Source organism: Somniosus microcephalus, chromosome 2 (genome assembly GCF_052327205.1).
Source record: "Somniosus microcephalus isolate GS21.2 chromosome 2, FLI_Smic_1.0, whole genome shotgun sequence".
Classification (NCBI taxonomy): Eukaryota; Metazoa; Chordata; class Chondrichthyes; order Squaliformes; family Somniosidae; genus Somniosus; species Somniosus microcephalus.
This window is the reverse complement of record NC_140988.1, coordinates 170,532,325-170,557,872: the sequence shown is the minus strand read 5'-3', so window position 1 is coordinate 170,557,872 and position 25,548 is coordinate 170,532,325. Positions and strand designations below refer to the sequence as shown.

General features: G+C 46.5%; 2 protein-coding genes across 2 annotated transcripts; both read right to left on the bottom strand.

The window, feature by feature from the left end:
* Nucleotides 1-17,416: 17,416 nt before the first annotated feature.
* LOC147123098 (uncharacterized) lies at nucleotides 17,417-20,276 on the bottom strand. Its single transcript, XM_085966318.1, has one exon. It carries the CDS (start codon nucleotides 19,501-19,503, stop codon nucleotides 18,493-18,495), a length of 1,011 nt encoding a protein of 336 aa, XP_085822444.1. The 5' UTR covers nucleotides 19,504-20,276; the 3' UTR covers nucleotides 17,417-18,492.
* Nucleotides 19,622-25,234, bottom strand: LOC147123097 (uncharacterized). The gene is made up of 2 exons (XM_085965269.1): nucleotides 24,001-25,234; nucleotides 19,622-19,626 (listed from the first exon to the last, which is right to left on the bottom strand). Exons 1-2 carry the CDS (start codon nucleotides 25,232-25,234, stop codon nucleotides 19,622-19,624), a joined length of 1,239 nt encoding a protein of 412 aa, XP_085821395.1.
* Between the last annotated feature and the right edge of the window lie 314 nt (nucleotides 25,235-25,548).

The following is a 25,548-nucleotide window of genomic DNA, read 5'->3' as shown; positions in this document are numbered from 1 at the left end:
ACAAAAATTAGAAGTATAGTGAACAGTGAGGAGGATAGTGATAGACTTCAAGAAGACATAGACAGACTGGTGAAATGGGCGGACACGTGCCAGATGAAATTTAATGGAGAAAAGTGCGAAGTTATATATTTTGGTAGGAAGAACGAGGAGAGGCAATATAAACTAAAGAGTACAATCCTAAAGGGGGTGCATGAACAGAGAAACCCGGGGGTATATGTGCACAACTCGTTGAAGGAGGGAGGGCCAGTTGAGAATCTAGATAAATTACATCTACCGCATTATCCTTGTCTACTCTCTCTGTTACCTTTCCAAAAAATTCAATGAGGTTCGTCAAGCAAGACGTTTCCTTTTGAAATTCATGTTGACTATTCATTATTATATTTTTGGCTTCTGGATGCTCTTCTATTTTCTCCTTTAGTAGGGATTCCATTATTTTTCCTACCACTGATGTTAAGCTGACTGGTCTATAGTTTTCTGGCCATGTTGCATCTCCCTACTTAAATATAGGTATAACGTTAGCTATCCGCCAGTCCTCTGGCACTACACCTTTTTTTTTAACGAATTATTAACTACTAGCTGGAGTGCCCGACCGAGGGTTTTTTGAGGGCATGTTGTTATGAAAAAAGTACAAATAATTTTTATATATATAAATGAGTTTGTCTGTGATGGGCCTTCAATAACCACAAAACTAGAAGTTATAGACTTAAACAAGTTGGCTTTTAATCACTAAGATCAGAGCTAACATCTCAACACACCGACTGGTTCACAGGAATGAGTCATACAGATCCTGGGATCTTTATGTAAGAGAAGTCAGGGGCGGAGCCAAGAGCCAAGACCTGGAACCTCCCAGGTTAGTCGGGAAAGAGGAAGTGAAACTATACACAGTGGGGGAGGGTAATATACATGAGTGCAAAATGAATACAGGACCAAGACAAACAGATTTCATTACATTCACCCCTTCTATAGATTTAGTCCATCGGGGTGATGTTTCTTAAAAGTTGGTATAAGTGAGTCTGTCAGGAGGTTTTGCAGTTCTCAGTGATTGGTGCAAAGCCAGTTCGGGTGCCTCTAGGGGAGTGGATTCTGGTTCCTCCGCTGTCCGGGCCTCTGCAGTGTCTTCCAGGTTATCTGCAGTGTCCTCCAGGTTAAAGTTGGGTATTGATACCTCTGGGCGTCCTGTCTCTTTGTAGTGTAGGTCTTCATCGGGTAGTCTCCCATCGTTCTCTCCGCTCCCCGAGGGAGCGAGGTCTTTTATGGAAACAGTGTCCTCTCGCCCGTCAGAGTATTCGATATAGGCGTACTGAGGGTTTGCATGGAGGAGCTGTACCTTTTCCACAAGGGGGTCCATCTTATGGCCTCTCACGTGCTTCCGCAATAGTACTGTCCCCGGAGACGTCAGCCACGCGGGTAGAGATATGCCCGAGGTGGATTTCCGGGGGAAAACGAACATCTTTTCATGAGGGGTAGCGTTAGTGGCAGTACATAACAGAGACCTTATGGAGTGGAGCACGTCTGGGAGGACTTCCTGCCAGCGGGAGGTCGGAAGGCCTTTTGACTTTAAGGCTAACGTGACAGCCTTCCAAACAGTAGCATTCTCCCTTTCCACTTGCCCATTACCCCGGAGGTTGTAGCTAGTGGTTCTGCTAGTGGCTATCCCCTTCGAGAGCAAGAACTGGCGCAGCTCGTCACTCATGAATGACGTCCCCCTATCGCTGTGTATGTAGTTCGGCATGCCAAACATGCAGAATAGATTACAGAGACACTTGATGACCGTGGCACTGATCATGTCTGGGCAGGGAGTGGCGAAGGGGAAGCGGGAATATTCATCAATGATATTGAGGAAGTATACATTACGGTCGGCAGAGGGAAGGGGTCCCTTGAAGTCCAGACTTAGGCGCTCGAATGGCCGTGTGGCTTTGATAAGGTGTGCACGGTCAGGCCTGTAGAAACGAGGCTTGCGTTCCGCACAGATGCGGCAGGCTCTGGTCATTGCCCTGACCTCCTCGATGGAGTGGGGCAGATTGCGGGACTTTATAAAATGGTATAGTCGGGTGACCCCTGGGTGACAGAGGTCGTTGTGGAGACCCTGTAATTTGTCCGTATGAATGCTGGCACACATTCCCCGCGATAGGGCGACTGGGGGTTCATGAAGGGCTCCCGGCCTGTACATAATATCATAGTCGAACATGGATAGTTCGATCCTCCACCTGAGTATTTTGTCATTCTTGATTTTCCCCCTTTGTTTGTTATTAAACATGAAAGCCACCGACCGCTGATCGGTGAGCAGGGTGAAACGTTTGCCGGCTAGGTAGTGTCTCCAGTGCCGCACTGCCTCCACTATAGCCTGTGCCTCCTTCTCGACAGAAGAGTGCCTGATTTCAGGTCCCTGAAGGGTTCGGGAGAAGAAGGCCACAGGTCTCCCAGCCTGATTGAGGGTCGCAGCGAAGGCAAAGTCTGACGCTTCGCTTTTGACTTGAAAGGGAATGCATTCGTCCACTGCACACACTGCAGCCCTTTCAATGTCCTGTTTAATACTGGTGAAAGCCTCCCGAGCTTCAGCTGATAGTGGGAAGGACGTCGATTTAATGAGGGGTCGGGCCTTATCAGAGTAATTGGGCACCCATTGGGCATAATACGAAAAACTCCCAGGCACCTTTTTAAAGCTTTGGGATTGTGTGGCAGGGGCAGTTCCTTTAGGGGGCGTAATCGGTCAGGGTCCGGTCCAATTACCCCATCTTCCACCACACAGCCGAGGATACAGAGACGGGTTGTGTTGAAGACACATTTGTCTTCGTTGTAGGTTAGATTCAGCTTTAGGGCAGTTTTTAAAAATCTCGCAAGATTTAGATCGTGGTCTTGCTGGTTGTGCCCGCAGATAGTGACATTGTCCAGAGAGGGGTAGGTAGCTTGTAGTTTATTCTCGTCAACCATGCGGTCCATCTCACGTTGGAAGACCGAAACCCCATTTGTTACCCTGAAGGGCACTCTGAGAAAATGGTAGAGGCGCCCGTTCGCCTCGAAGGCGGTGTATGGGCGGTCCTCCGTTCTAATGGGGAGCTGGTGATACGCGGATTTGAGGTCGATAGTCGAGAAGACTCGGTCTTGCGCAATCTGGTTGACCATTTCTGATATGCGGGGTAAAGGGTAGGCGTCCAGCTGGGTATAAATATTAACAGTCTGGCTGTAGTCAATTACCATCCGTTTCTTTTCGCTATTTTTAACTATGACTACTTGGGCACGCCACGGGCTGGTACTGCATTCAATAATGCCTTCCCGCAGGAGTCTGTCCACTTCCGCCTTGATAAAGTGTCTGTCTTCCAGACTGTACCATCTACTTCTGGTCGCTATGGGCCTACAGTTCGGAGCAAGATTAGCGAATAAAGAGGGCGGGCTAATTTTTAAGGTTGATAGGCCACAGACTGTGAGTGGCGGCTGGGACCCGCCATATGCTAGCGTGACACTTTCGTGGTGGCACTGGAAGTCCAGGCCCAAGATTACATTAACACAGAGTTCTGGCATCACAAGGAGTTTAAAATCCTTGTAGTCCGTGCCTTTTACAGTCAGTGTTACCACACAGTAGCCCAAAATGTCCGAAGTGTGGGGCTTAGCAGCCATAGCAATTCTGCTCCGTGTAGGGGTTACCGTTAATGAGTGCCGCCGTACCAGGCTAGGGTGGATAAAACTCTCGGTACTCCCACAGTCAATTAATCATTTTGTTAAATTCCCGTTTACCTGTATGTCCATCATGGATTTTGTCAATGGGTGTGGCCTGGATTGATCCACCGTGATCGAAGCCACTGTTGGGCCCTGGGCGGCCGTTGAGTCGGGAAAAGATGGCGGATCCCAAGATAGCGGCCCGCATGGCACGCACGAGGCGGTGACAGAGTTGGAAATCGGATTCCCCCTGCAGACTTTGCTAAAATGCCCCTTTTTCTTACATTTGAAGCATGTGGCGTCCTTCGCTGGGCATCGTTGTCTGGGGTGCTTGGCCTGGCCGCAGAAGTAGCATTTCGGGCCTCGAGACATTGCCACTGTAGTAGGACTCCTGGGTGAACTTCTGTGTGGGGACTCCGGCGGCGTAGAGCTGGTCTGAGACCTGGATGGGGAAGATGGCTGATTCCAAGATGGCGGCCCCCTCGGCGCGCACGAGGCAGTGAGGGCCGCATGGCCGGAAGAATAAGAGTCAGAGTTTTTCTGGGCCACGTCCAGCGATCGCGCAGTGGCCACTGCCTTTTTTAAGTCCAGGACCTCCTTCTCCAGCAGTCTCTGCTGGATATAATTCGATTTGAGGCCCGTGATGAAGGAATCGCGGACCAATTCGTCAGAGTACGCGTTGGCCATCATGGCCTTGCAGTTACAGTCCCGGACCAGGTCCTTTAGGCCCTGTAAGAAATCGTCCATTGATTCCTCTGGTCGCTGCCTGCGTGTAGCCAGCAGATGTCTGGCGTACACTTCGTTTACCGGCCTCTGGTATTGGCCTTCAGGATAGTGATGGTGCCCCAGATGAACGAATAAATCCGATGACTTATGCGAGTAGTCAGTAGACTCAGTTTATCTACCTCGCTAGCGGGTGAGGCCCCCGCGAAGAGTTCGAAGCATTTGAGCCAGTGTCCAAATTGATTTGATGCTTCAGCAGAATGTGGATCCAAGTCCAGACACTCTGGTTTTAGGAGTCGATCCATCCTAGTATTCTTTAGTGATTAAAATTGATGGGCCTTCAATAACCACAAAACTAGAAGTTATAGACTTAAACAAGTTGGCTTTTAATCACTAAGATCAGAGCTAACATCTCAACACGCCGACTGGTTCACAGGAATGAGTCATACAGATCCTGAGATCTTTATGTAAGAGAAGTCAGGGGCGGAGTCAAGAGCCAAGACCTGGAACCTCCCAGGTTAGTTGGGAAAGAGGAAGTGAAACTATACACAGTGGAGGAGGGTAATATACATGAGTGCAAAACGAATACAGGACCAAGACAAACAGATTTCATTACAGTCTGTCTGTGTGGGAAGGAGAGAGAGAGAGGGAGAGAGGGAAAGGGAGAGAGAGAGGGAAAGAGAGAGGGGGAAGGAGAGAGAGAGAAAGGGGGAAGGAGAGAGAGAGAGAGGGGGAAGGAGAGAGAGAGGGGGAAGGAGAGCGAGAGAGAGGGGGGAAGGATAGAGAGAGAGAGGGGGAAGGAGAGAGAGAGAGAGAGAGGGAAGGAGAGAGAGAGGGAAGGAGAGAGAGACAGAGAGAGAAGGAGAGAGAGACAGAGAGAGGGAAGGAGAGAGAGAGAGGGAAGAAGAGAGAGAGAGAGAGGGAAGGAGAGAGCGAGAGAGAGGGAAGGAGAGAGCGAGAGAGAGGGAAGGAGAGACAGAGAGAGAGGGAAGGAGAGACAGAGAGAGATGGAAGGAGAGAGAGAGAGGGAAGGAGAGAGAGAGTGAGGGAAGGCGAGAGAGAGAGAGGGAAGGAGAGAGAGAGAGGGAAGGAGAGAGAGAGAGAGGGAAGGAGAGAGAGAGAGAGAGGAAGGAGAGAGAGAGAGAGAGAGGGAAGGAGAGAGCGAGAGAGAGGGAAGGAGAGAGCGAGAGAGAGGGAAGGAGTGAGAGAGAGAGAGGGAAGGCGAGACAGAAAGAGGGAAGGAGAGAGAGAGGGAAGGAGAGAGAGAGAGGGAAGGAGAGAGAGAGAGGGAAGGAGAGACAGAGAGAGGGAAGGAGAGAGAGAGAGAGGGAAGGAGAGAGAGGGAAGGAGAGAGAGAGGGAAGGAGAGAGAGAGAGAGAGAGGGATGGAGAGAGGGAAGGAGAGAGAGGGAAAGGGAAGGAGAGAGAGAGAGAGGGAAGGAGAGAGAGAGAGGGAAGGAGAGAGAGAGAGAGAGGGGGAAGGAGAGAGGGAAGGAGAGAGAGAGAAAGGGAAGGAGAGAGAGAGAGGGAAGGAGAGAGAGAGAGAGGGAAGGAGAGAGAGAGAGGGAAGGAGAGAGAGAGAGAGAGGGGGAAGGAGAGAGAGAGAGGGAAGGAGAGAGAGAGAGAGAGAGGGAAAGAGAAAGGGAAGGAGAGAGGGAAGGAGAGAGAGAGAGAGAGAGGGAAGGAGAGAGAGAGAGAGAGAGGGGAGAGAGGGAAGGAGAGAGAGAGAAAGGGAAGGAGAGAGAGAGAGAGGGAAGGAGAGAGAGAGAGAGAGAGGGAAGGAGAGAGAGAGAGAGAGAGGGAAGGAGAGAGAGAGAGGGAAGGAGAGACAGAGAGAGAGAAATTATTAATATTGTTATTTATCATTATCATTATTGTTATCTTATCAGTATTATTACTACTATTAGATAGATATATGTGCATGCCTCATGAAATTTATACTAAATCATCATTTAGCATTATAGAAAATAGTGTTTCCACACTCATCCCACAAAATAGGTCCATTTTATTTCGTTTCATTGAACTATATAAATGCGTTCTTTCCACATAAGCTGCTGGAATATCCAGGGCCTCCGCTCCTCAACTTTTGGGATGAAGAGTACAGACCCTGAATTCCTAAAAGCTATAAAAGACATTGATATAATTGTGTTAACAGAAACATGGTGCCAAAAGGACATGCCGACCCACTGTCCCCCAATGTACCATGAAATTATTGTGCCTTCAGTAAAGAACATTAAGACACGCAAGGGCAGAACCTCCGGGGGAATCCTGGTGTGGTATAAAGGAGAACTGAACAAACACATCTCACCGATAAAACAGGGAAAATCACACGTATGGCTAAAATTAGATAAAAATATAGGAATAGAAAAAAACGATGTTTACTTATGTGCGATCTACATACCTCCAATAGAATCGCCATATTTTGAAGAGGAGATATTTGACACTCTCCACATGGAAATCAGCCATTTCCAGGCCCAAGGAAAGGTGCTACTATGTGGGGACCTAAATGCAAGGACAGGATGTGAACCTGACTTCATAGACCCACAGGGCAACAACCATGTGTTTGGCCAGACCCCTCTATATGTCACACCAGCCATCGCAAACCGAAACAACCTCGATTGTGAAATAAATAAAAGCGGTAGGGAGGTAGTGCAACTCTGCCGAGCCTTAGGCCTGTACATAGTTAACGGTAGGTTCAGAGGGGACTCCTTAGGGAGACTCACATATTCCTCAACTCTTGGGTCTAGTGTGGTGGATTATACAATCACTGACCTGGACCCCTGCGATATCAACGCATTCACTGTCAGGCAGCAATCCCCCCTCTCAGACCATAACCAAATAAATGTGTACCTTAAACTTTCTGCCCAAACTACAGACACAAAAAAGGAACCCAGTAAGCTACATAAAATAAACCAGACATACAGATGGGCCCCAGACAGTGGAGATAAATTCATCACAGCACTAAATTCACCTGATCTCACAAGTAAAATTTCAAAATTTAAAGAAAATCTATATGAGATCACCAGAGATGGGGTAAACATGGCCATAGAGGATATAAATATGATCTTTCATGAGGCAGCTGTAAAAGCCGACCTCGTGAAACAGAAGAGGAAGAGTCACAAAAGACAAAATAAAAATAAGAAATGGTTTGACCACGAATGCAAAAATGCCAGAAAAGACCTGAGAAAAATATCAAACCAAAAGCATCGCCAACCAAACAATCCGGACCTACGTACTAGATACAATGAAACCCTCAAAAGATATAAACACACCATTAGGAACAAAACACAAAACTATACCCACAAAATACTAGAAGAAATTGAAAACTCCACCAACCCAAAACAATTCTGGGAAATGTGGAATAACCTGAGTACAACACAATTGCAAGCATTACCAATCCAAGATGGCGACATCTGGAGAACACATTTTGAAAACCTCTACAAAGACATCCCAATAAACGAAACAAACCCAAGTCAACATCAGGTCACAGAAAAACTCCACACATTAGAAGCAACAATCAAAGACAACCAAAACCCTCTAGACTCCCCAATCACATGGAAAGAAATGGCCACAAAAACAAAATCTCTCCACCTAAAGAAAGCCTGTGGCCCAGACAACATCAAAAATGAAATGCTCAAGTTCAGCAATATGGAGATGCAGGGTGCGGTACTCAAATTATTCAACATCATATTACGTTCAGGCTGTTTTCCCGATATCTGGTGCCAAGGACTAATCTCCCCCATATATAAAAGCGGAAACAAATCAGACCCAAATAACTACCGCGGCATCTGTGTCAACAGTTGTCTAGGGAAGTTATTCTGCAGTATTCTAAATAGTAGATTACTTGATTTTCTTAACAAACATAATATCCTCAGAAAAAACCAAATAGGCTTTCTTCCAAAACACCGCACCGCCGACCATATCTATACCCTTCACACCCTCATTGAAAAACATATACACCAAACAAAAAATGGGAAAATATTCGCCTGTTTCATCGACTTCAAGAAAGCCTTTGACTCTATATGGCACGAAGGGCTCTATTATAAACTTCTTCAATGTGGAATAGGGGGCAAAGTCTATGACCTTATTAAATCAATGTATCTGAAAAACAAATGCGGGGTCAAAATTGGAGACAAACGCACCGATTTCTTCACCCAGAGAAGAGGCGTCCGGCAGGGCTGCAATTTGAGCCCGACCCTGTTCAACATATACATAAATGAATTAGCAGACATGCTGGAGCAAAGCGAGTCACCAGGTCTCCGTCTCCTAGATGGAGAAGTGAAATCCCTGTTCTATGCGGACGACCTGGTTCTGCTGTCTCCCACAGAACAGGGATTACAGCAACAACTAGACCTACTCGACAAATACTGCCAAAATTGGGCTCTAACAGTAAATCTAAAGAAAACCAACATCATGATTTTTCAAAAAAGGCCCAGATGTCAGGAAAACAAATACCAGTTTACCCTCAGTGATACCACTATAGGACACACTATGAGCTACACCTACCTTGGTCTAACTATTACAGCATCAGGGAGCTTCAGCATAGCAGTGAATGCACTAAAAGAAAAAGCCCGAAGAGCCCTATATGCAATAAAAAGAAAATTCTACAACATCCAAATCCCAATCAAAATCTGGCTCAAAATATTTGACAGCATAATCCTGCCCATTGCACTGTACGGTAGTGAAGTATGGGGCCCGCTAAATCACCAAAGCTACACTAAATGGGAAAAACATACAATAGAAGCCCTACATGCAGAATTCTGCCGAAGCATCCTTCGCACCCAAAGGAAAACGCCAACAAATGCATGCAGAGCCGAACTAGGCAGATACCCACTGATAATAAACATCCAAAAACGAGCACTAAACTTCCTAAATCACCTCAAATCTAGCTCCCCAGACACCCTTCATTTCAAAGCCTTTCAGACCCAAGAGCTAAACCCAGAAAAGAGTCCCCTGAGTCAGCTGCTACGGAAACTAAGTACTCAGCCGGACCCTGACCAGCCCCAGACCAACACAGCCGCCCAAACACCAATCCGAGTGAACCAAATCATTAAAAAATGCAAAGAAACCTACCTGGAACATTGGAACAAAATAACCGAAAGCCAAAGCAGATTAGAATGTTACCGGGCCCTAAAAAGAGAATATAAACTGGCAGACTACCTCACGACCATCAGAGACACAAAACAGAGACAGACCCTCACCAGGTACAGACTAAGCGACCACCAACTGGAAATTGAAAAAGGCAGATACAAGAAATCCTGGCAGCCTAGAGAGAATAGAATATGCGATCAATGTCTGGCTGGCGAGGTTGAAACAGAAATGCATTTCCTCCTAAAATGCGAAAAATTCAACACATCAAGAAACATATTATTCAACAAGCTAAGCCAAACAACCCCAGATTTCAAGGAATTGGATGATCTGTCAAAATTGAGATTAGTCCTAGGAGAAGGAGACAGACCATACCTTGGGGCCAAATATGTAACAACATGTCACAACCTGAGGACTGTTTAAAATTAAGACTGTTTAAAATTAATATTGAACGTACCAAATGAAGTACAAAGACTGTTTAAAATTAATATTGTTTAAAAGTAATATTGTATGTACCCAACAAATGTCAAATCGATTGACACCTACAGAATGTTGGAAAACTGTACCTTTTTGCTATGTAAGCTTTGGCAATATGGTTCTCTGTAAACTTTCATGCCAATAAAGCATTTTAATTGGAAAATTGGAATTGGAATTGGGAAGGAGAGAGAGAGAGAGAGAGGGAAAGAGAGAGAGAGAGATGGAGGGAATGAGAGAGAGAGAGAGAGGGAAGGAGAGAGAGAGAGAGGGAAGGAGAGAGAGACAGAGAGAGGGAAGGAGAGAGAGGGAAGGAGAGAGAGAGAGAGGGGGAAGGAGAGAGAGAGAGAGGGAAGGAGAGAGAGAGAGGGGGGAAGGAGAGAGAGAGAGAGGGAAGGAGAGAGAGAGAGAGAGAGGGAAGGAGAGAGAGAGAGGGGGAAGGAGAGAGAGAGAGAGGGAAGGAGAGAGAGAGTGAGGGAAGGAGAGAGAGAAAGGGGGAAGGAGAGAGAGAGAGGGGGGAAGGAGAGAGAGAGAGAGGGAAGGAGAGAGAGAGAGAGGGAAGGAGAGAGAGAGAGAGAGAGGGAAGGAGAGAGAGAGAGAGAGAGGGAAGGAGAGAGAGACAGAGAGGGAAGGAGAGAGGGAAGGAGAGAGAGAGAGAGGGAAGGAGAGAGAGAGAGGGAAGTAGAGAGAGAGAAAGGGAAGGAGAGAGAGAGAAACAGAGAGAGAAGGAGAGAGAGACAGAGGGAAGGAGAGAGAGAGAGAGAGCGGTGGGGGAAAGGGGTGGGGAAAGGGGTGGGGAAAGGGGAAAGGGCTGGGGAAAGGGGTGGGGGAAAGGGGAAAGGGGTGGAGAAAAGGGGTGGGGGAAGGGAAAAGGGGTGGGGGGAAAGGGGTGGGAAGGGGTGTTGGGGGAAGGGGGGTGTGGGGGGGAAAGGGGGTCTGGAGGAAAGTGGGGTGGAGGAGGAAAGGGGGGTGGGGGGAAAGGGGTGGGGGGAAAGGGGGTGTGGGGGGAAGGGGCGGTGGGGGGAAAGGGGGTGTGGGGGGAAGTTAGAAGTTGATGGCGCTAGATAAATGCAAGCTGGGTTAACGGCGTTTCTTAGAATCCCTCTGACATCCACTACTATAAAGTGAGATATTTTGAAAGCATTGGCAGTGCAACCTCTCGCAGCGGTCGAGGCGGATACCGACCTGGATGAGCAGAGCCCGGCCACAGAAGCTCAGGAAGCGAGCGCCGGGGCGGCTGCAGAGGAGGAAGCAGCAGCCGAGCGAGAGCAGGGCGGCGGCGGGCAGCGCCATGGTGTGGCGGCCCGAGCGAGAGCGAGCCCGGGCGCCGGTCGGTGCAGCCCCGCAGCGGTGCAGAGGCTCCAGCACCAGGTGCCACTTGGGCTCAGAGGCAGGCAGCCGGCGCCGGCACAGCCGCTCGAAATGGCCGTCAAAGTAGGCGAGCCTCCGGGTGAAGGGCAGCGACCGCGGCCCCGAGCAGCAGCTCATTCCCCGCCGGCCCATCATCGCTGCTCCTACTTCCGCGAGGCCGGGGTGACAGGAGAGAGGGGAGAAAGCGGCGGAGACCCCGTGGGCGGCGTAGCGCCTGAGGCCCGGCCCGAGTCACCCGAGCTGAGCTCCCGCTCCCTCCGACCCGAAGAGCTCGGCAGTGACATCCTGTAGAGCGGAAAGGCCCGGTTGACAGGAGAGAGGGGAGAAAGTGGAGAGAAGGAGGAGGGCAGCCTTTACCAAGATGGCAGCGATGGCGGGCTGCTGGTTTGGAATCGGGTCCAGCGGAATGGGCGGTGCCTAGCTCGGGCATGGCTGGCGAGGAGAGGCCGAGGCTTCGAAGCCTGAGGCCTGCAGGCAGCTCATCCACCGTGGATGCAAACAACCCGCGAGCGGAGAGGCCGGGGTGACAGGAGAGAGGGGAGAAAGCAGAGAGAAGGAGGAGGGTGAGGGTGGGACTGGGGCCCATGGTCAGACAGAGGCAGAGTTGCTCCATCACAAACAACAAGGGCCGCCGCTTGCTTTTCAGTTTGAAGGATTAGGCCCCGCCCACACACGTCATGAAACACCCCCCGTGACACAGCGCGCTCCCCCTGTAGGATTGGTCAACCTTCACGTCACTCAATGCTAATGAGCGGATTTCCCCCGTATGATTGGCCAACCGCTAATGAGCGGAATTTTGAACATTTTTTGTCTACTGTCCAAACAATTTTTGTCTGACCAAAAAGTAAATATGCCTAGGACACCCTCCTAATCATAACCTTTCTTTTGATATAACATATGTGTAGGTATGCTCTATAACTTTTGAGTGAGGCCTGGACAGACAGACAGACAGACAGACACCACTATCCTTTTATATATATATATATATATACTGTATAATAATAGTGCCTCTGCTATCTCTTTCCTAGATTCTTTTAAAATGCATTGATGCAATCCGTCCAGATCTGGAATTTTATCCTCTTGGAGTTTGATTAGTTTTGTTTATTTGATATCCCTTAGTGGCCCATCCCAACCTTCCTTGTTTTATTTATGTGCTTGTAAAATATTTTACTATTTTGTTTTGTGTTCCTTGATAATTTAATTTCATAGTTCCTCTTTGCCTTTATAATTTTTTTTTGACTTCTCTCCTAATCATTTCATTTTCTCCCTTGTCACGCTCTCCCCTGCTGTCCATATACTTAATGTATGCCTCTTACCCTCAATTTTTCCCTTATGGCTTTATTCATCCATGGTATCCCATTAGTGTTTAGTTTGTTCTTTTTTTTAGCGGAATATATTTTTCCTGGGCTCTGTTTGACCCTGTTTTAAATGTTTCCCATTGCTTGTTTGCCAATATTGTCCATTTTATTTTCCCAAGTTCTATTTTCAGCTCCATAAAATCAGCTTTTCTCCAATCTATTACCCTGGTCTTCATCATACTTATGTCCTTCTCAATTATTATCTTCAAGCATATTATATTATGGTCACTATTGCCTAGATGTTCCCCTACTTTTACCTCTCTTATCTGCTCTGGTTCATTTCCCATCACCAGATCCCTTGGGCTTTTTACATATTGGGTTAGAAAGGAATCCGGTACACATTGTAGGAACTCCATTTCCTTATCCCCTTTATCTACCTCTTCTGTCCAATTAATATCGGGGTAGTTGAAATCCCGCATTATTATTATTCTGTTTTTTACTAATTTCCCTAATTTGTTTGCATGTTTCTTCCTCAACCTCCCTTCCACTATTAGGTGGCCTGCAGACTACCCCTATTAGTGTGATTGATCCCTACTTTTACCTCTCTTATCTGCTCTGGTTCATTGCTCCTAATTTCCGATAGGAAGCTTTCTGAGTGCGGATGCCTCCGATTGGAAAAAAATCTACGAACTTACCTGAGGACTCCCGAGGTCCGGACACTTCCGCTCCTGGACCTCTCCACAGTTGAAATGAGCAGGGACCACGTATCCCAGGGACGCATGCAGTTCGCAAGTGTCCCTGGGATCACGTGGGCCAGGCCAGCCAATAGGAGAGGGGAATCTCCCTTTATACTTTTGACAGATAGACCTGTCAAATATATGAATGGAGATCACCCCAAAAAGACACTAAAATATTAAATACATTTTTAAAAACCATCAAGTTTTTAAAATGAGTTAAAATGACATTAAATTAAATATTTTAAACAAAAATTAAATTTTTTGAAAAAATAATTAATGTTTTTTACATGGCTAAAAATAAGCTTACCTTTTTAAAAAACTATTTTAAAATTGTAAATGAGTGAAATTTTTTTAAAAACTTTTTTCAACTCTTATGCTGGTAAAAGCAAGCCTTATGCCTGCTTTTACCAGGCATAAGATTTCTAAGGGTTTTCAACGGACCGAGGTTCTGCAGAAAGCGGAACTCTCCCCCCACAGAGGTCCTTCTCCAGGGCAGGCGTCCAATCTGTCAAGAGGATTCTTGACAGATCGGAAATGCCGGTTTTCAGCACATGCGGCATGCCTGAAACCGGCACTCCCGATGTCCCTACGGGTGTGTACACAACGCATACACACCCGTAGGCATCGGAAAATATGGGCCATAATCTTTTATCTCTATCCACATGGATTCTATTTCTATCTTGCTGATAGCTGCATCACTTTTTTCTACCGCCATTATGTTATCCCTAATAAGTACAGCTACTCCACCTCCCCTTTTTCCCTCTCTATCTTTTCTAAGTATGTTATACCCTGCAATGTTTAATTCCCAGTTTGCGTCCAGCTCTCCTGTTTCATTACGGACGCTGTGTGCATTGCTGTACAGGCAGTTTAACTCATTTTTAATAGCAGTTCCTCTCACTTTATTTTTAGCCATCTTTTTACACTCCTGTCCTATTACGCTATTTATTCCCTGGCCATCAATGTTCTCCCTTACTTTACTGTTTCCTATGCTCTCCTTTCCTGTTTTGATTAACTTTAGGCTGGATTCATTTCTTGTAGATACTTCCCCCCATCTTACTAGTTTAAAGCCTTTGCCACCTCCCTACTTACCCTTTCTGCTAGGACACTGGTCCCATTCAGGTGGAGCCCGTTGTTATGTTCATTAATAACTAGACATTCTTATTATGAACACAGCTAGCTTCTAGCTAGTTATTTATTCAGTACACGTTCTCTAGGTACAGTATCTGTGGAGGCTTCCATGTGTGCTCCTGTGTGCAGGCTGCCATCTTGACTGTTGCCTTCTGGGTAGCCTAGCCTCATGGGTAATGTAGTCTTAATATAATATATAGCTGGGTAGTGTAGTCTTATACATACAGCTCTATACAGCTCTGCTGCTCCACCTAGTGTCCACCACAGAATGACATGTTATTGATCACGACATCCCCCTTTCTTTGGAGGTTTAACAAAATCAATATCAATCAACTTTCAAGAAAACAATAAAGATAATATCAGTAACACTTTTGTTAGTGCTCTATAAACATAAACATTTTCAAAACAGTCAACACATTTTCAAAGCTTTACATTGTACTCAAAGATTAAGGCCTAGAAATTCAGTTTTTTGCGCCAGCTGCTAGCGCCTTAGGAGGAGGAGATGTGGAGCGCTAGGTGGCTAGCGGCCGGGCGCAGCGTGATCTGTGCCTCTCCCCAACTTCAGTAAAGATTTAGCAGCGGCGCAAAGCCTTTGCGCGCGCTCAGCTGCGCGCGCAGATCCTGACGTCATTTCATCGTGCAACGCCCTTTGTGCGCCCCGAACCGGAAATTCAGTGGCGCCGCCCTTCTTTGCGCCTGGCGCCCCCAGCGACTGGTAGAGGGGAACGGTTCCCAGTCGCTGCGGGGCGCGGGGGGCGCTATTTAAAGGGGACTCCTCCTGCAGTATAAATGGCAGCCATTTTGTGCCAATCCCTCTGTGTGAGAAACGGATATTTGGAGAGAGACAAAGGCAGAGAGCTTTCTGCTTTGACTCAGCGCTTGCACAGGTACTTGTGGCTTCAGGCCAGAGCTTTGCACTTGGATTTAACTTTCAGTGCCATAGCCTTGAGTCGCCACATATAATGGGGGCTGCAATGGGTGGAAACGTTGGCTTTCTGCATTGCATTCAAAGGGATCAGAGACGCCGTGAGAGAGAAGCCAGTCATGGCCAGACAGAGATTGGCCAACAGGCGTCGGCACAGGAGGCCTTACCCACCCAGGGTATACCGCCAGCAGTTCTCATATCTGAACATGTCTGAGGAGCAGTGTGTTCGGAGGATGCGATTCAGAAGGGAGGTGGTCACTGAGATCTGCCACCTGCTTCGCAGAGATCTGCAGCCACAGCTGAGGAGCAGGACGTCTCTGTCAGTGGCAGTGAAGGTGATGGTGGCTCTCAACTTCGATGCCACTGGCTCCTTCCAATCCGCTACTGGGGACATTGCCAACATCTCCCAGTTCGCGGTACATTGCTGCATCCGCCAGGTGAACAATGCCCTTTTCAGAAGGAGAGGTCAGTACATCTCCTTCCCCATGACCCTGGACAAGCAGCAAGAGCGTGCAATCGGCTTTGGAAGAATAGCGGGCTTCCCCATGGTTGAGGGCGTAGAACTGATGAACCAGCAATGGTCAGGCCTTGCTTCAGGGCTGCAGTGTGCAGGGCATGGCAGCCAAACAAGTCGACCCTTCCCCTTTAAGAGCTGACCGGCGCCAGCGTGTCTGCCTTCATTGAGCAACTCGCCGCACCTGCGCTGCGCCCGTCCTCGGTGTTAGCGCCCCGGATTGCCGGCTTAGCGCCTAATGATAGTCGTACATCGCCTGTTTTAGCGCAGCAGCAACCTCTTGGGGCGATGCCACTGAATATCGGCGAAGGTGGCGCGAAGTTGCGCCGGGCGCAAACTTTAGCGGCCGCCCGGCTGTAGCGCCCCAAACGTGGCTATACTGAATTCCTAGGCCTAAGTCTATCAGGCTCTTTTACTTCACGTGTGGATCTTCTCAACACGGGTAAGTCTGATGTATCTTCATGAGATTGTTCTGGCAGTGAATGACAAGATGCAGTTGCGGCATTGTCATCAATCTGGTCTTGAATAGATCGAGGTCTCCTTGCGATCTTTGCTTGGAGAGGGTTTCAGTGTTTCCTTCACTCTTCATGCCATAACTCTCAATGTAGTCAATGCACTCTCGAAAAACTGCTGGCAGCTGGATCCCATCATACAGCATAGTCCTCTCAGCAGCCTCGGCTAATGGAACACCAAAGATTGGCCTGAGGGAAGAAGGAGTATCCACCGGAACTGCTTTCTGCTCTGGTGCAGGCTTCTTCTTTTTCTTTTTCTCTTTCCACTGCTTAACAACATCTGCTGCGGTTATATCTTTGGACTTTTCCTCCTTGTGTTTTTCCTCTTTGTGCTTTTCTTCCTTTGGCTTCTCTTTGACCTTAAAGTCTTTTTCTTTCTTCTTGGAGAAACTAGGCTTTTTGAAGACATGGATACCCTTTGGCCTTTTCATCCTTGATGGGCTCTCTGCTTCATCACCTGAGTCATCTGGTCTGCTTATGGCACAGTTTATACGGTAGACTCTTTTGACCAGTTCTAAGTCTTCACAAGCTTTGTCACCTAATAGTGAATCAAGTCTTTCAGCCACAACAGAAAACATGAGATGATGCATTTTGTCTTTGACTGTCACTTTGAGTCTGCATACACCTAAGCTATCTATTTTCTGTCCATTATAGTCCTTCAGTAGTACTGACTTTTTCTGTATTTTGGGCTTTTCTTTCATATTGTTAATGTCACTCATACTGATTAAGTTTGCTTTTGCCCCAGTGTCCAGTTTCAATGTAACTAATGCTCCATTTATCTGCAGTGGGATCATCCATTTGTCCTCTTTTACTGCATTAACTTTATGTTCAGCATTGTCTATTTCTGAGGGCTGCACATTTTCTGTATCTTTTTTGATATCAATGTTGAAACGGATTCTTTTGGTCCTCAATCTGGTTCAGTACAAACACTGAGTCGAATACTGGTTGAGTTCAACAGTTTTTATTCCGTCATCCCGGGAGAATTACTCTGATACAGCACAGTCCTGACTCCAGAAGAGTCCGACAGGTTAAACCAGAGCAAGCAATCTTTCATACAGTGTGCCACATTATTATACTTGCATTTGAGAAGACATTAACACATCGTACAGTCTGCACCAATCCCGAGCTGTACATGTATACATTTAATTTGATTTCCCGGCCTGGCAGTATGAAACAAAGAAGTCACATTTCACTGAATGGTTTATAGTTAAGTAAATATCCTGATAATGGTTTCACAATCACCTAATCATTATGGTAATGCGTTTGCAATCATGGTAATGTGTTTTCTGATCGCCTATTGTCTGTATAACCTCTGCACTCTGCCCTACACCGTTTCCACCAGCAAGGTGTGACATCGTGGGTGCCAGCCATATTAGCAGCCACAGATCAGTTTAGCTTCTTTTATTTTACTTCCTGCTGCCTTCACAGTTTCTTGAGTTAACATGATCATTTCTTACAATATGCAAGTGACTCAGCGATGTCGACATTTCACCACCATTTTATGCTGACAGGATCCTCCATTTTAGATTGACAGGGTCCTTGGCTATGCGAAGCGAGTTGTTACCATATTTTGCATTCTATATCCTCATTCCCCCCTTTTATCATTCCATGATAACCATCTAAGGTACCCAGTGATTCTGGGCTTCATCCTACTGGTCCATCTCTATCTTATTGAGTCTATTATACTCCTCCTCCATTAATTCCTTCTCAAATTTAATTTCTTCTTCTGATGGTTTCCTTTGTACCAATTGACTTGGAATTACAGTTGCTCCTAATCTATTGCAGCAACACTTAATCAGCATGAAAACTAGAAAAATGCACATAATTACGGCAAGTACCACCACTAGCCCATGTAGCAGAGTTTGTCCCATTGATCCTAGCCATCCTCCAATGATCCAATCAAACCAGTCATCCCCTGGCTTAGGTTTCTTATACTGACTTACTGCATCCCGGATATGTTTGACAATGTTGGTTATGTTTTCCGAGCTATCAGGGATATAAGTACAGCACTCACTTCCTATCAAGGCACAGGTTCCTCCTTGTGCTGCAAGGAGGTAATCTAAGGCCATTCAATTCTGGAGGGTTACTGTTCTAATGGCTATCATTTCGGCACTCATGTCTGCTATAGCTTCCTCAGTGTCATTGGCAACTATCTCTAGTAGCCTTGCCAGATTCCTTGTTTCATCCATCAAGCTCATTATTCCATAGGGAGGGTTTATTACGCCGAAAAATCGTTTAAAAGCTCCTAGCTCTCTTTTGGTCACGTGTTTCTTAAATTCGTGGTGCTCCCCAATCTTATTCAAGTGGTGAATAAAAGGTACTGCATAACCTAAGTAACACAAACCCGTCCAATTCCGGGGTAACCATGGATAGGCTTGGTGACCACATATAAAATAGGTCCCATTATATGCGATTAAATTGTCGTCTAATGCCTCACGAATCCTCCATCCCCATCTGATTTCCATTCCCTCCCATGGTCCCCCACTTGTCCTATTGGGGGTTCCGGTATGATCTAATTGGAAGAAACCTTGGCCACAGCCTCTGGTGCGAATACATTTTGTTACATTAACATTTTGGAAACATTTACTGCGTCCTACTTCTATACCTCCCGGCACACTCTTCGTTAAACATATTGGCCCCTTCGGCCTACCAACTCCTGAAGTATTAGTAAGGACTAAGGCTGGAGGCTGGCTGTTCCGATTATAATTAGGCTGGTACCACCCTTGGAAAGTGGTTAGGTCGTAACCTGCCGACTTCCATTTGTCCCTGTCGCCCTCCTGGTTGTATGAATCTTTATAAACGCCGCTGGCGTTCTGGCGCATGACCCACTCCGCCATCTCTGTGGCATTGAACGGGATGGGTCTCAAGGGAATCCCTCTTTTACTATGGATAGGAATGTGACTGCAAACCCAACAGCTTGTTAAGTTATAGCTTTTGGCATATTCATATGACATGTGCAGAAAGGTGTTGGTAAGTAATTCACGTTTCTTCCGTGATTTGTCCGTATCGCCTTGAGTCAGGCACAATAGTCCAAAAAGTCCAATAACAATGAGCAGCAACTTCATGGTTTCAGTCTTCATTGGCGCTCCGCCTGTGGTGGTGTTTTCTTCTTTGTAGCATTCGGCTCCGACCCGCCTGGGATGCTGTTTTCTCCCGGCTCCGAAACTTGATGCTAAGCAGATGGTCCCCTAGCGGTTGTTAATCTGTGAAATAAAAGGCTTACACACAATCAAAATTAAAACTTAAAATATTAAAACTTAAAATTAAAAATTAAAATCGTATAATAAGTATAATAAGAGTAGGATTTCAGCAGGCCAGAACAATCCAAACACAACACCAGACCTTGTAAAAGCTGCAGTCACCTCTATCAAGGCCGAGCACGAGTTCTGTAGTCTCCTATCAATGGCTGATCAATCAAAATAAAATTAATGATTGTTCGTAAAATCTACTATATACTGTACTGATTTACTACTGATTATCTCTAAAATCTACTATATACTGTACTGATTTACTACTGATTATCTCCCCCCCTTTTGATTGGTTTCTCCAATCAATTTACAGTGGTGGAAATGCACCCATGCGCTTCTTCCCTCGACCTTAGCTGCAGTCGGGGTTGTTAGTAAGACCTGATATGGACCTTCCCACCTTGGATCTAGACTTTTACGAGTCCAGTTCTTAACCATCACATACGAACCTGGTTCAATTTTTAGAGAACCAGATAAGTCAGGAAGTTCACCATATGCAGCACGGACCTGTGAATGCAGCCCGCGCAAAACCTTAGTAAGAGCCAAGACATAGGTCGTCATTTCTTCAGTCATATGGTGAAAATGCACCGTTGTAGGAGCATTTTGGTTCCAGGGTGTCTTGAGTGGTCTACCATAGATAATCTCAGCAGGTGTAAGTCGTGCTTTACCCGTTGGTGTGGTGCGGATCTGAAAGAGAGCCACAGGAAGCAATTTCAACCAAGTGGAGCCGGTTTCGGCTACCAGTTTAGCAAGTTTGTTCTTCAGAGTCTGATTGGTTCTTTCGACAAGTCCTGCAGCCTGTGGTCGATAAGCACAATGCAATTGCTGATGAATGTTCAACTGGGTACAAAGTTCCTTGTTCACTTCGGCAGTGAAGTGAGGACTGTTGTCAGAACTTAACCGAGTTGGAATACCATAACGAGGTATGATCTCTCTCAGCAATACCTTAACAACAGTAGAGGCTTTATTGTCTGTGGTTGGATATGCCTCGATCCATTTACTAAATACATCTACAATGACAAGTACGTATTTGTAACACTGACATCTTTCCAACTCAATGTAGTCCATTTGCAGGGTCTCAAAGGGACCCTCAGGTAAAGGGGTTTTTCCCCATTCGCAAGTCACTCCCTTTCCAGGGTTGTGTTGTTGACAAATCAGGCATCGATCGCTAATGTTCTGTGCTATTGCTTGAAGCCTTGGATGCCACCAAGTACTTAGAAGCAAATCACCCACTGCCCTGGCACCACAATGAGTTGCAAAGTGTACACATTCAATAACCCATAAAGCTAGCTCATCAGACATGCAAGTCTGTTCCGCGGGAGTAGTCCAGAGTTTTGATAAAGGGTTATATACACATCCCAATTCTCTCCACAAATGCTTATCACTATCAGGAGCGTCCTCCTGCAACTTAATCACCTCTTGGATGGTTGGCATTAGTTTTTCCGAGGTAGACTGATTCTTTTTGGAATTTTTAGTCTGCCTCATCATTCGGGGCACAATCATTTGGTGGCTCCTAGAAGCATTTTTGGCCGCCTCATCAGCGCGGCGGTTTCCTATATTTACTGGGTTTTGGCCAGTGGTATGGGCAGAGCATTTAATCACAGCTATCTGTTTGGGGAGTAAAAGGGCTTGCAAGAGATCTGAGACTAACTGACGGTGAGAGATCGGGCTGCCCGAAGAGGTCAGAAAACCTCTATTTTTCCACAATTGTCCAAAGTCATGAACTACTCCAAAGGCATATCTAGAGTCTGTATGTACATTGATTTTTAATCCTTCTCCCAAAGTACAAGCTCGTATGAGTGCAAACAGTTCGGCTTGCTGGGCAGTAAAAGGGGATTCAAAGGTTGCTGATTCTAAGGTGACACCTTCCTGATTTACAATTGCATAACCAGAAATTCGTTTTCCCATCTCATCAACTGAAGAACTGCCGTCCGTATACATGGTAATATCGGGATCTGCAATAAGAGTGTCAGACAGATCAGGTCGGACTGAGGTATCATCCTTAATGAGGTTTAAGCAATCATGGCTTGGTTCATCACTCTCAGAGGGCGGATATGCAAGGAAACTGGCAGGGTTGATAGTGCTACAGTGTTTAAATGCTAGCCGAGGATTGTTCAGTAAGTATATTTCATACTTATTTTGCCTGGCGGTAGTCAGGTGTTGGGTCTGCAATTGCCCCAATAACGCAGTGACTGAGTGAGAGCTATACACGGTAATGTCCTGCTGAAGTGTCATATTAGCAGCTGACTGTAGACTGTTGTAGATGGCTGTTAAGCTGCTGTTAAGCAATCGTTCATTACTGTGCAATATAACTGGAATGGCCTATCATACAGGGGTCGTCCCAGGGCTGGTGCTTGGACCAGATCCTGTTTTAATTCCTCAAATGCCTGCTGTGCCTCTAGTTCCAGCTCAAACTCTCCCTCTTTAGCCGTGTAGGGAGTCAGATGTTTGGTTAATACTGCAATATTAGGTATCCACTGTCGACAATAATTAACCATTCCCAGCCACTGCCTGACTTGTTTGGCCGTTTTAGGGGTTGGCGTCTCGCATATTGGCTGTATTCTGCTAGTTTCCAAACTGCGGTTTTCGGCTGATAACATAACTCCAAGAAATTTAACTGTCTTCTGAGCCACCAATACTTTCGCTGGAGATACCATATATCCTAATTCTGAGAGATAGTTCAACAACTGAATAGTGTCCTCTCTGTTACTTAGCTCATCAGGGCTAGCAATGAGAAGGTCATCCACATACTGGATCAGATTGGAGCCACAATTTAATGTCAGTGTCTGTAATTGCTGTTGAAGGCACCGCGAAAACAGGGTAGGTGAATTCACAAAGCCCTGGGGTAATCGAGTCCACGTATACTGCTGACCGTTGTAAGTGAAGGCAAAAAGGTATTGGCTAGTAGTGGCCAATGGCAGGGAGAAAAAGGCGTGCTGGAGATCGACTACCGCAAAAACTGTAGCATCAGCAGGTATCGAGGCCAAGATGTGTGCTGGATTAGGTACTAGCGCATGAAGTGGCTGAACAATCGCATTTATTGCTCGTAAATCCTGCACTAGGCGGAACTGATCAGGCTTACCAGGCTTCGGAACAGCCAGGATGGGTGTATTACAACTGGATTGGCAAGTTACCAAAATCCCCTGCTCCAACAATCCCTTAATGAATCTGTCTATACTCGGAAGAGCTTGGTGTTTCAAAGGGTATTGTCGTACCGTCGGCAAGGTCACATTTTCCTTCACTGGGATCTCAATGGGTTTTATGCCGATTAGACCTACATGCATTGGGTCTTCTGCCCATACCTGTGGATTCACATACTCCAGTATGTCTTTCCCTACATGACGGTGCACCACAGTCAGGCTAGGCTCAGGGTTTTGGTAAAATTGGACCATCAGACCTCCGGGTAACTGTTGCGGTTGGTGACATTCAGGGTTTGCCTGATCGATCGCTCATTTTACCATGGGCCCCAAATCTTTGGCATGGAAAGGCTGGTTAACTTCCCGCGTGATATGAGGGGCCACTGTCGAAGGCTGCTTCCACAAGTGTAAGGGAACCTGCACAAACTCTGCTTTTCCCTCAGGTCCAGTTACTACAGCCTTGAGGTAGATTGTCCATTCGGTACCTTCCTGATATTTAAAATACTCCTCAAGGGTCCTATCCTTTCCACTTCAATCATATGCCAGTGTCACATGATAGGAGGATGCATTGAGGTCGAGCGACCACCATTGAGGTGTAGTCGAAACATAACATTGCCTTTTATTTGCCCAATGTCCTATTGCTATTCCTTCATCACCACAATCAAGTTTGAGTTGGAATGCACATAGTAAGTCTCTGGCCATTAAATTGCAGTCCAAGCCGGTAGTTATTACAAATTGGTGGGTTGCAGATTGATTTTTGTAGGTCACCTGAACTGGCTCTGACATAGCATACTTGGTCATTTGACCTTAGAAGCCTGATAATTCCTGGGTCTTGTTGGATCGGGGAAGTTTAAGGTCCGATTGGACAGAGGACATGGCGGCTCCAGTGTCTACTAAAAAGGGATACCATTGATCCTGGATTTGCAACATTATAAGGGTTCTCGGTCCGAATGTAAAGTGCTGACCACTAGATTAGCCAGTCAATTCTGTGGGAATGGATTATTCTGGGAGAAATTGGTATATCCTCCCCTGCCTCCTCTAGGTCCTCCTTTGTTTCCTCTCCATCTTCCCCTGCTTCTCCTAGGTGGGTCTCCAGAGGCAAAGGATTGGCAGTCTCTGACCCAGTGGCCATCCTCTCCACAGTTATAACACTGCCCTTGTCTTGGACCTTGGTATTCCCGTCCTTGTCCTCTACCCCTTCCTCTACCTCCGTAATTCTGTTGTGGAGGGGCGTAGGGTTGGCCGTATGCAGTAGCATCGGGGCCGTTTGGATGAGTGTAATATCCATAATTCTGAGAGTCTACCCATCCAGGGGTACAGTATTGAGGTTCCATCTGATACCCTGTCCTGTCTATCGTGTGTGGTTGAATTGGGACTTCCTTCACGACATATTCTGTTTTTATTGTCTTCTGGGGTTGGTTCTCCAAACCTTTACTCTCTTTCCAATAATATTTTATGGCTCTAGTAATTTGAGCTGGGCTATTTTCTGCCCAGTTCATATTATTGGTTTTAATTGCGGTTGCTACCGCAGCCGGAAGGCAGTTCATCAGAATGGCGCAGAATTGGGGTGAATTGGCTCCTCCTTGATAATTGGTGTCCCCCGACTGTCCCTGATAAACCTCACAGAATCTCTCCAAAAATTCCTCAGGTCCCTCATCTTTCTTTGGCTTAGTATCTAGGACATTGGATATGTTAATAGGCTTCTGAAGTGTTTGACTAGCAGCCGTAAGCATGGCTGTTATTCTATCATTGTCATTCCCCATGGCCACATTTAGGGCTGCCAGATTAGCATGTCGCAAGTGAGTTAAGAATCGAGTATGTTCCGAGGGGGTCAGTACTTGTTGGATTAAAGCCCATAAATCTCGGGATTCAGCGTTGTACACTTGAATGGTGGTTCGTAAAAAGTCCACAAACTTTTGAGGCGCTTTGTGGCGATCCGGCGCATTAGTTAGGATAGACATTAATTCATTAGGCTTCCATGGGAAGAATACATCTATGGTGGGGTTAGCTGCGGCAGTAGCCTGATCTGGGTTTGGCATCTTTCTCACTGGAAGGTTCCTGGGTGGGTTACCGGAATGATTTTTTGATTCTGACTCATGATCCTCAGAAGGTGATAAATCATCCTCCGAATCGGTAAAGTCACTACATGACTCAGTGTCGCTTTCCTGAGTGGATTTATGTTGAACTAACTGTCTGACTCTTTTCTTATTTTCCCGTTTCTCTTCTTCCTTCTTTTTCTTTTTCTTATCACTCCGGGTAGGAGTATAATTTGGCACAGGGTTTGTCTGTCCTGCCGTTTGTAACCGGGTCCAACTACTTATGGGATCAGTAACGCCTGTGGCACTATCGGTTAAGGTGGTTGGGGGTATTCCTGGAGTGAATGGGGGACTGGTTGCAGAGAGGGTTGCTGGAGGGGTAGTATTAGGCATCGCTAGTGAGGCCGACGTTGGAAGGGAGGGGTAAATATTGATGTACTGGGGTGGCTGAGGAGGTGGCGCATTAGGAGTTCTGTACATCCAATTGTCTAAGTCCTCATCTGTTCCGTCTCCCTCTTTCAACCTAAGGCCAACCATTGAACTACGTAGTTCATTTTTATCCTTTTTATCTGGCGCCTTTTCAGATTTTGACCTTTTCTCATGTGCACATTCTTTCTTAAGTATTTCAATGGGTTTAGGATTTCCTCCTTCGGTTAACTTTATTCCTAATTTAACAGCATTTTCTTGCCAGCTGGCTAATAGGGAAC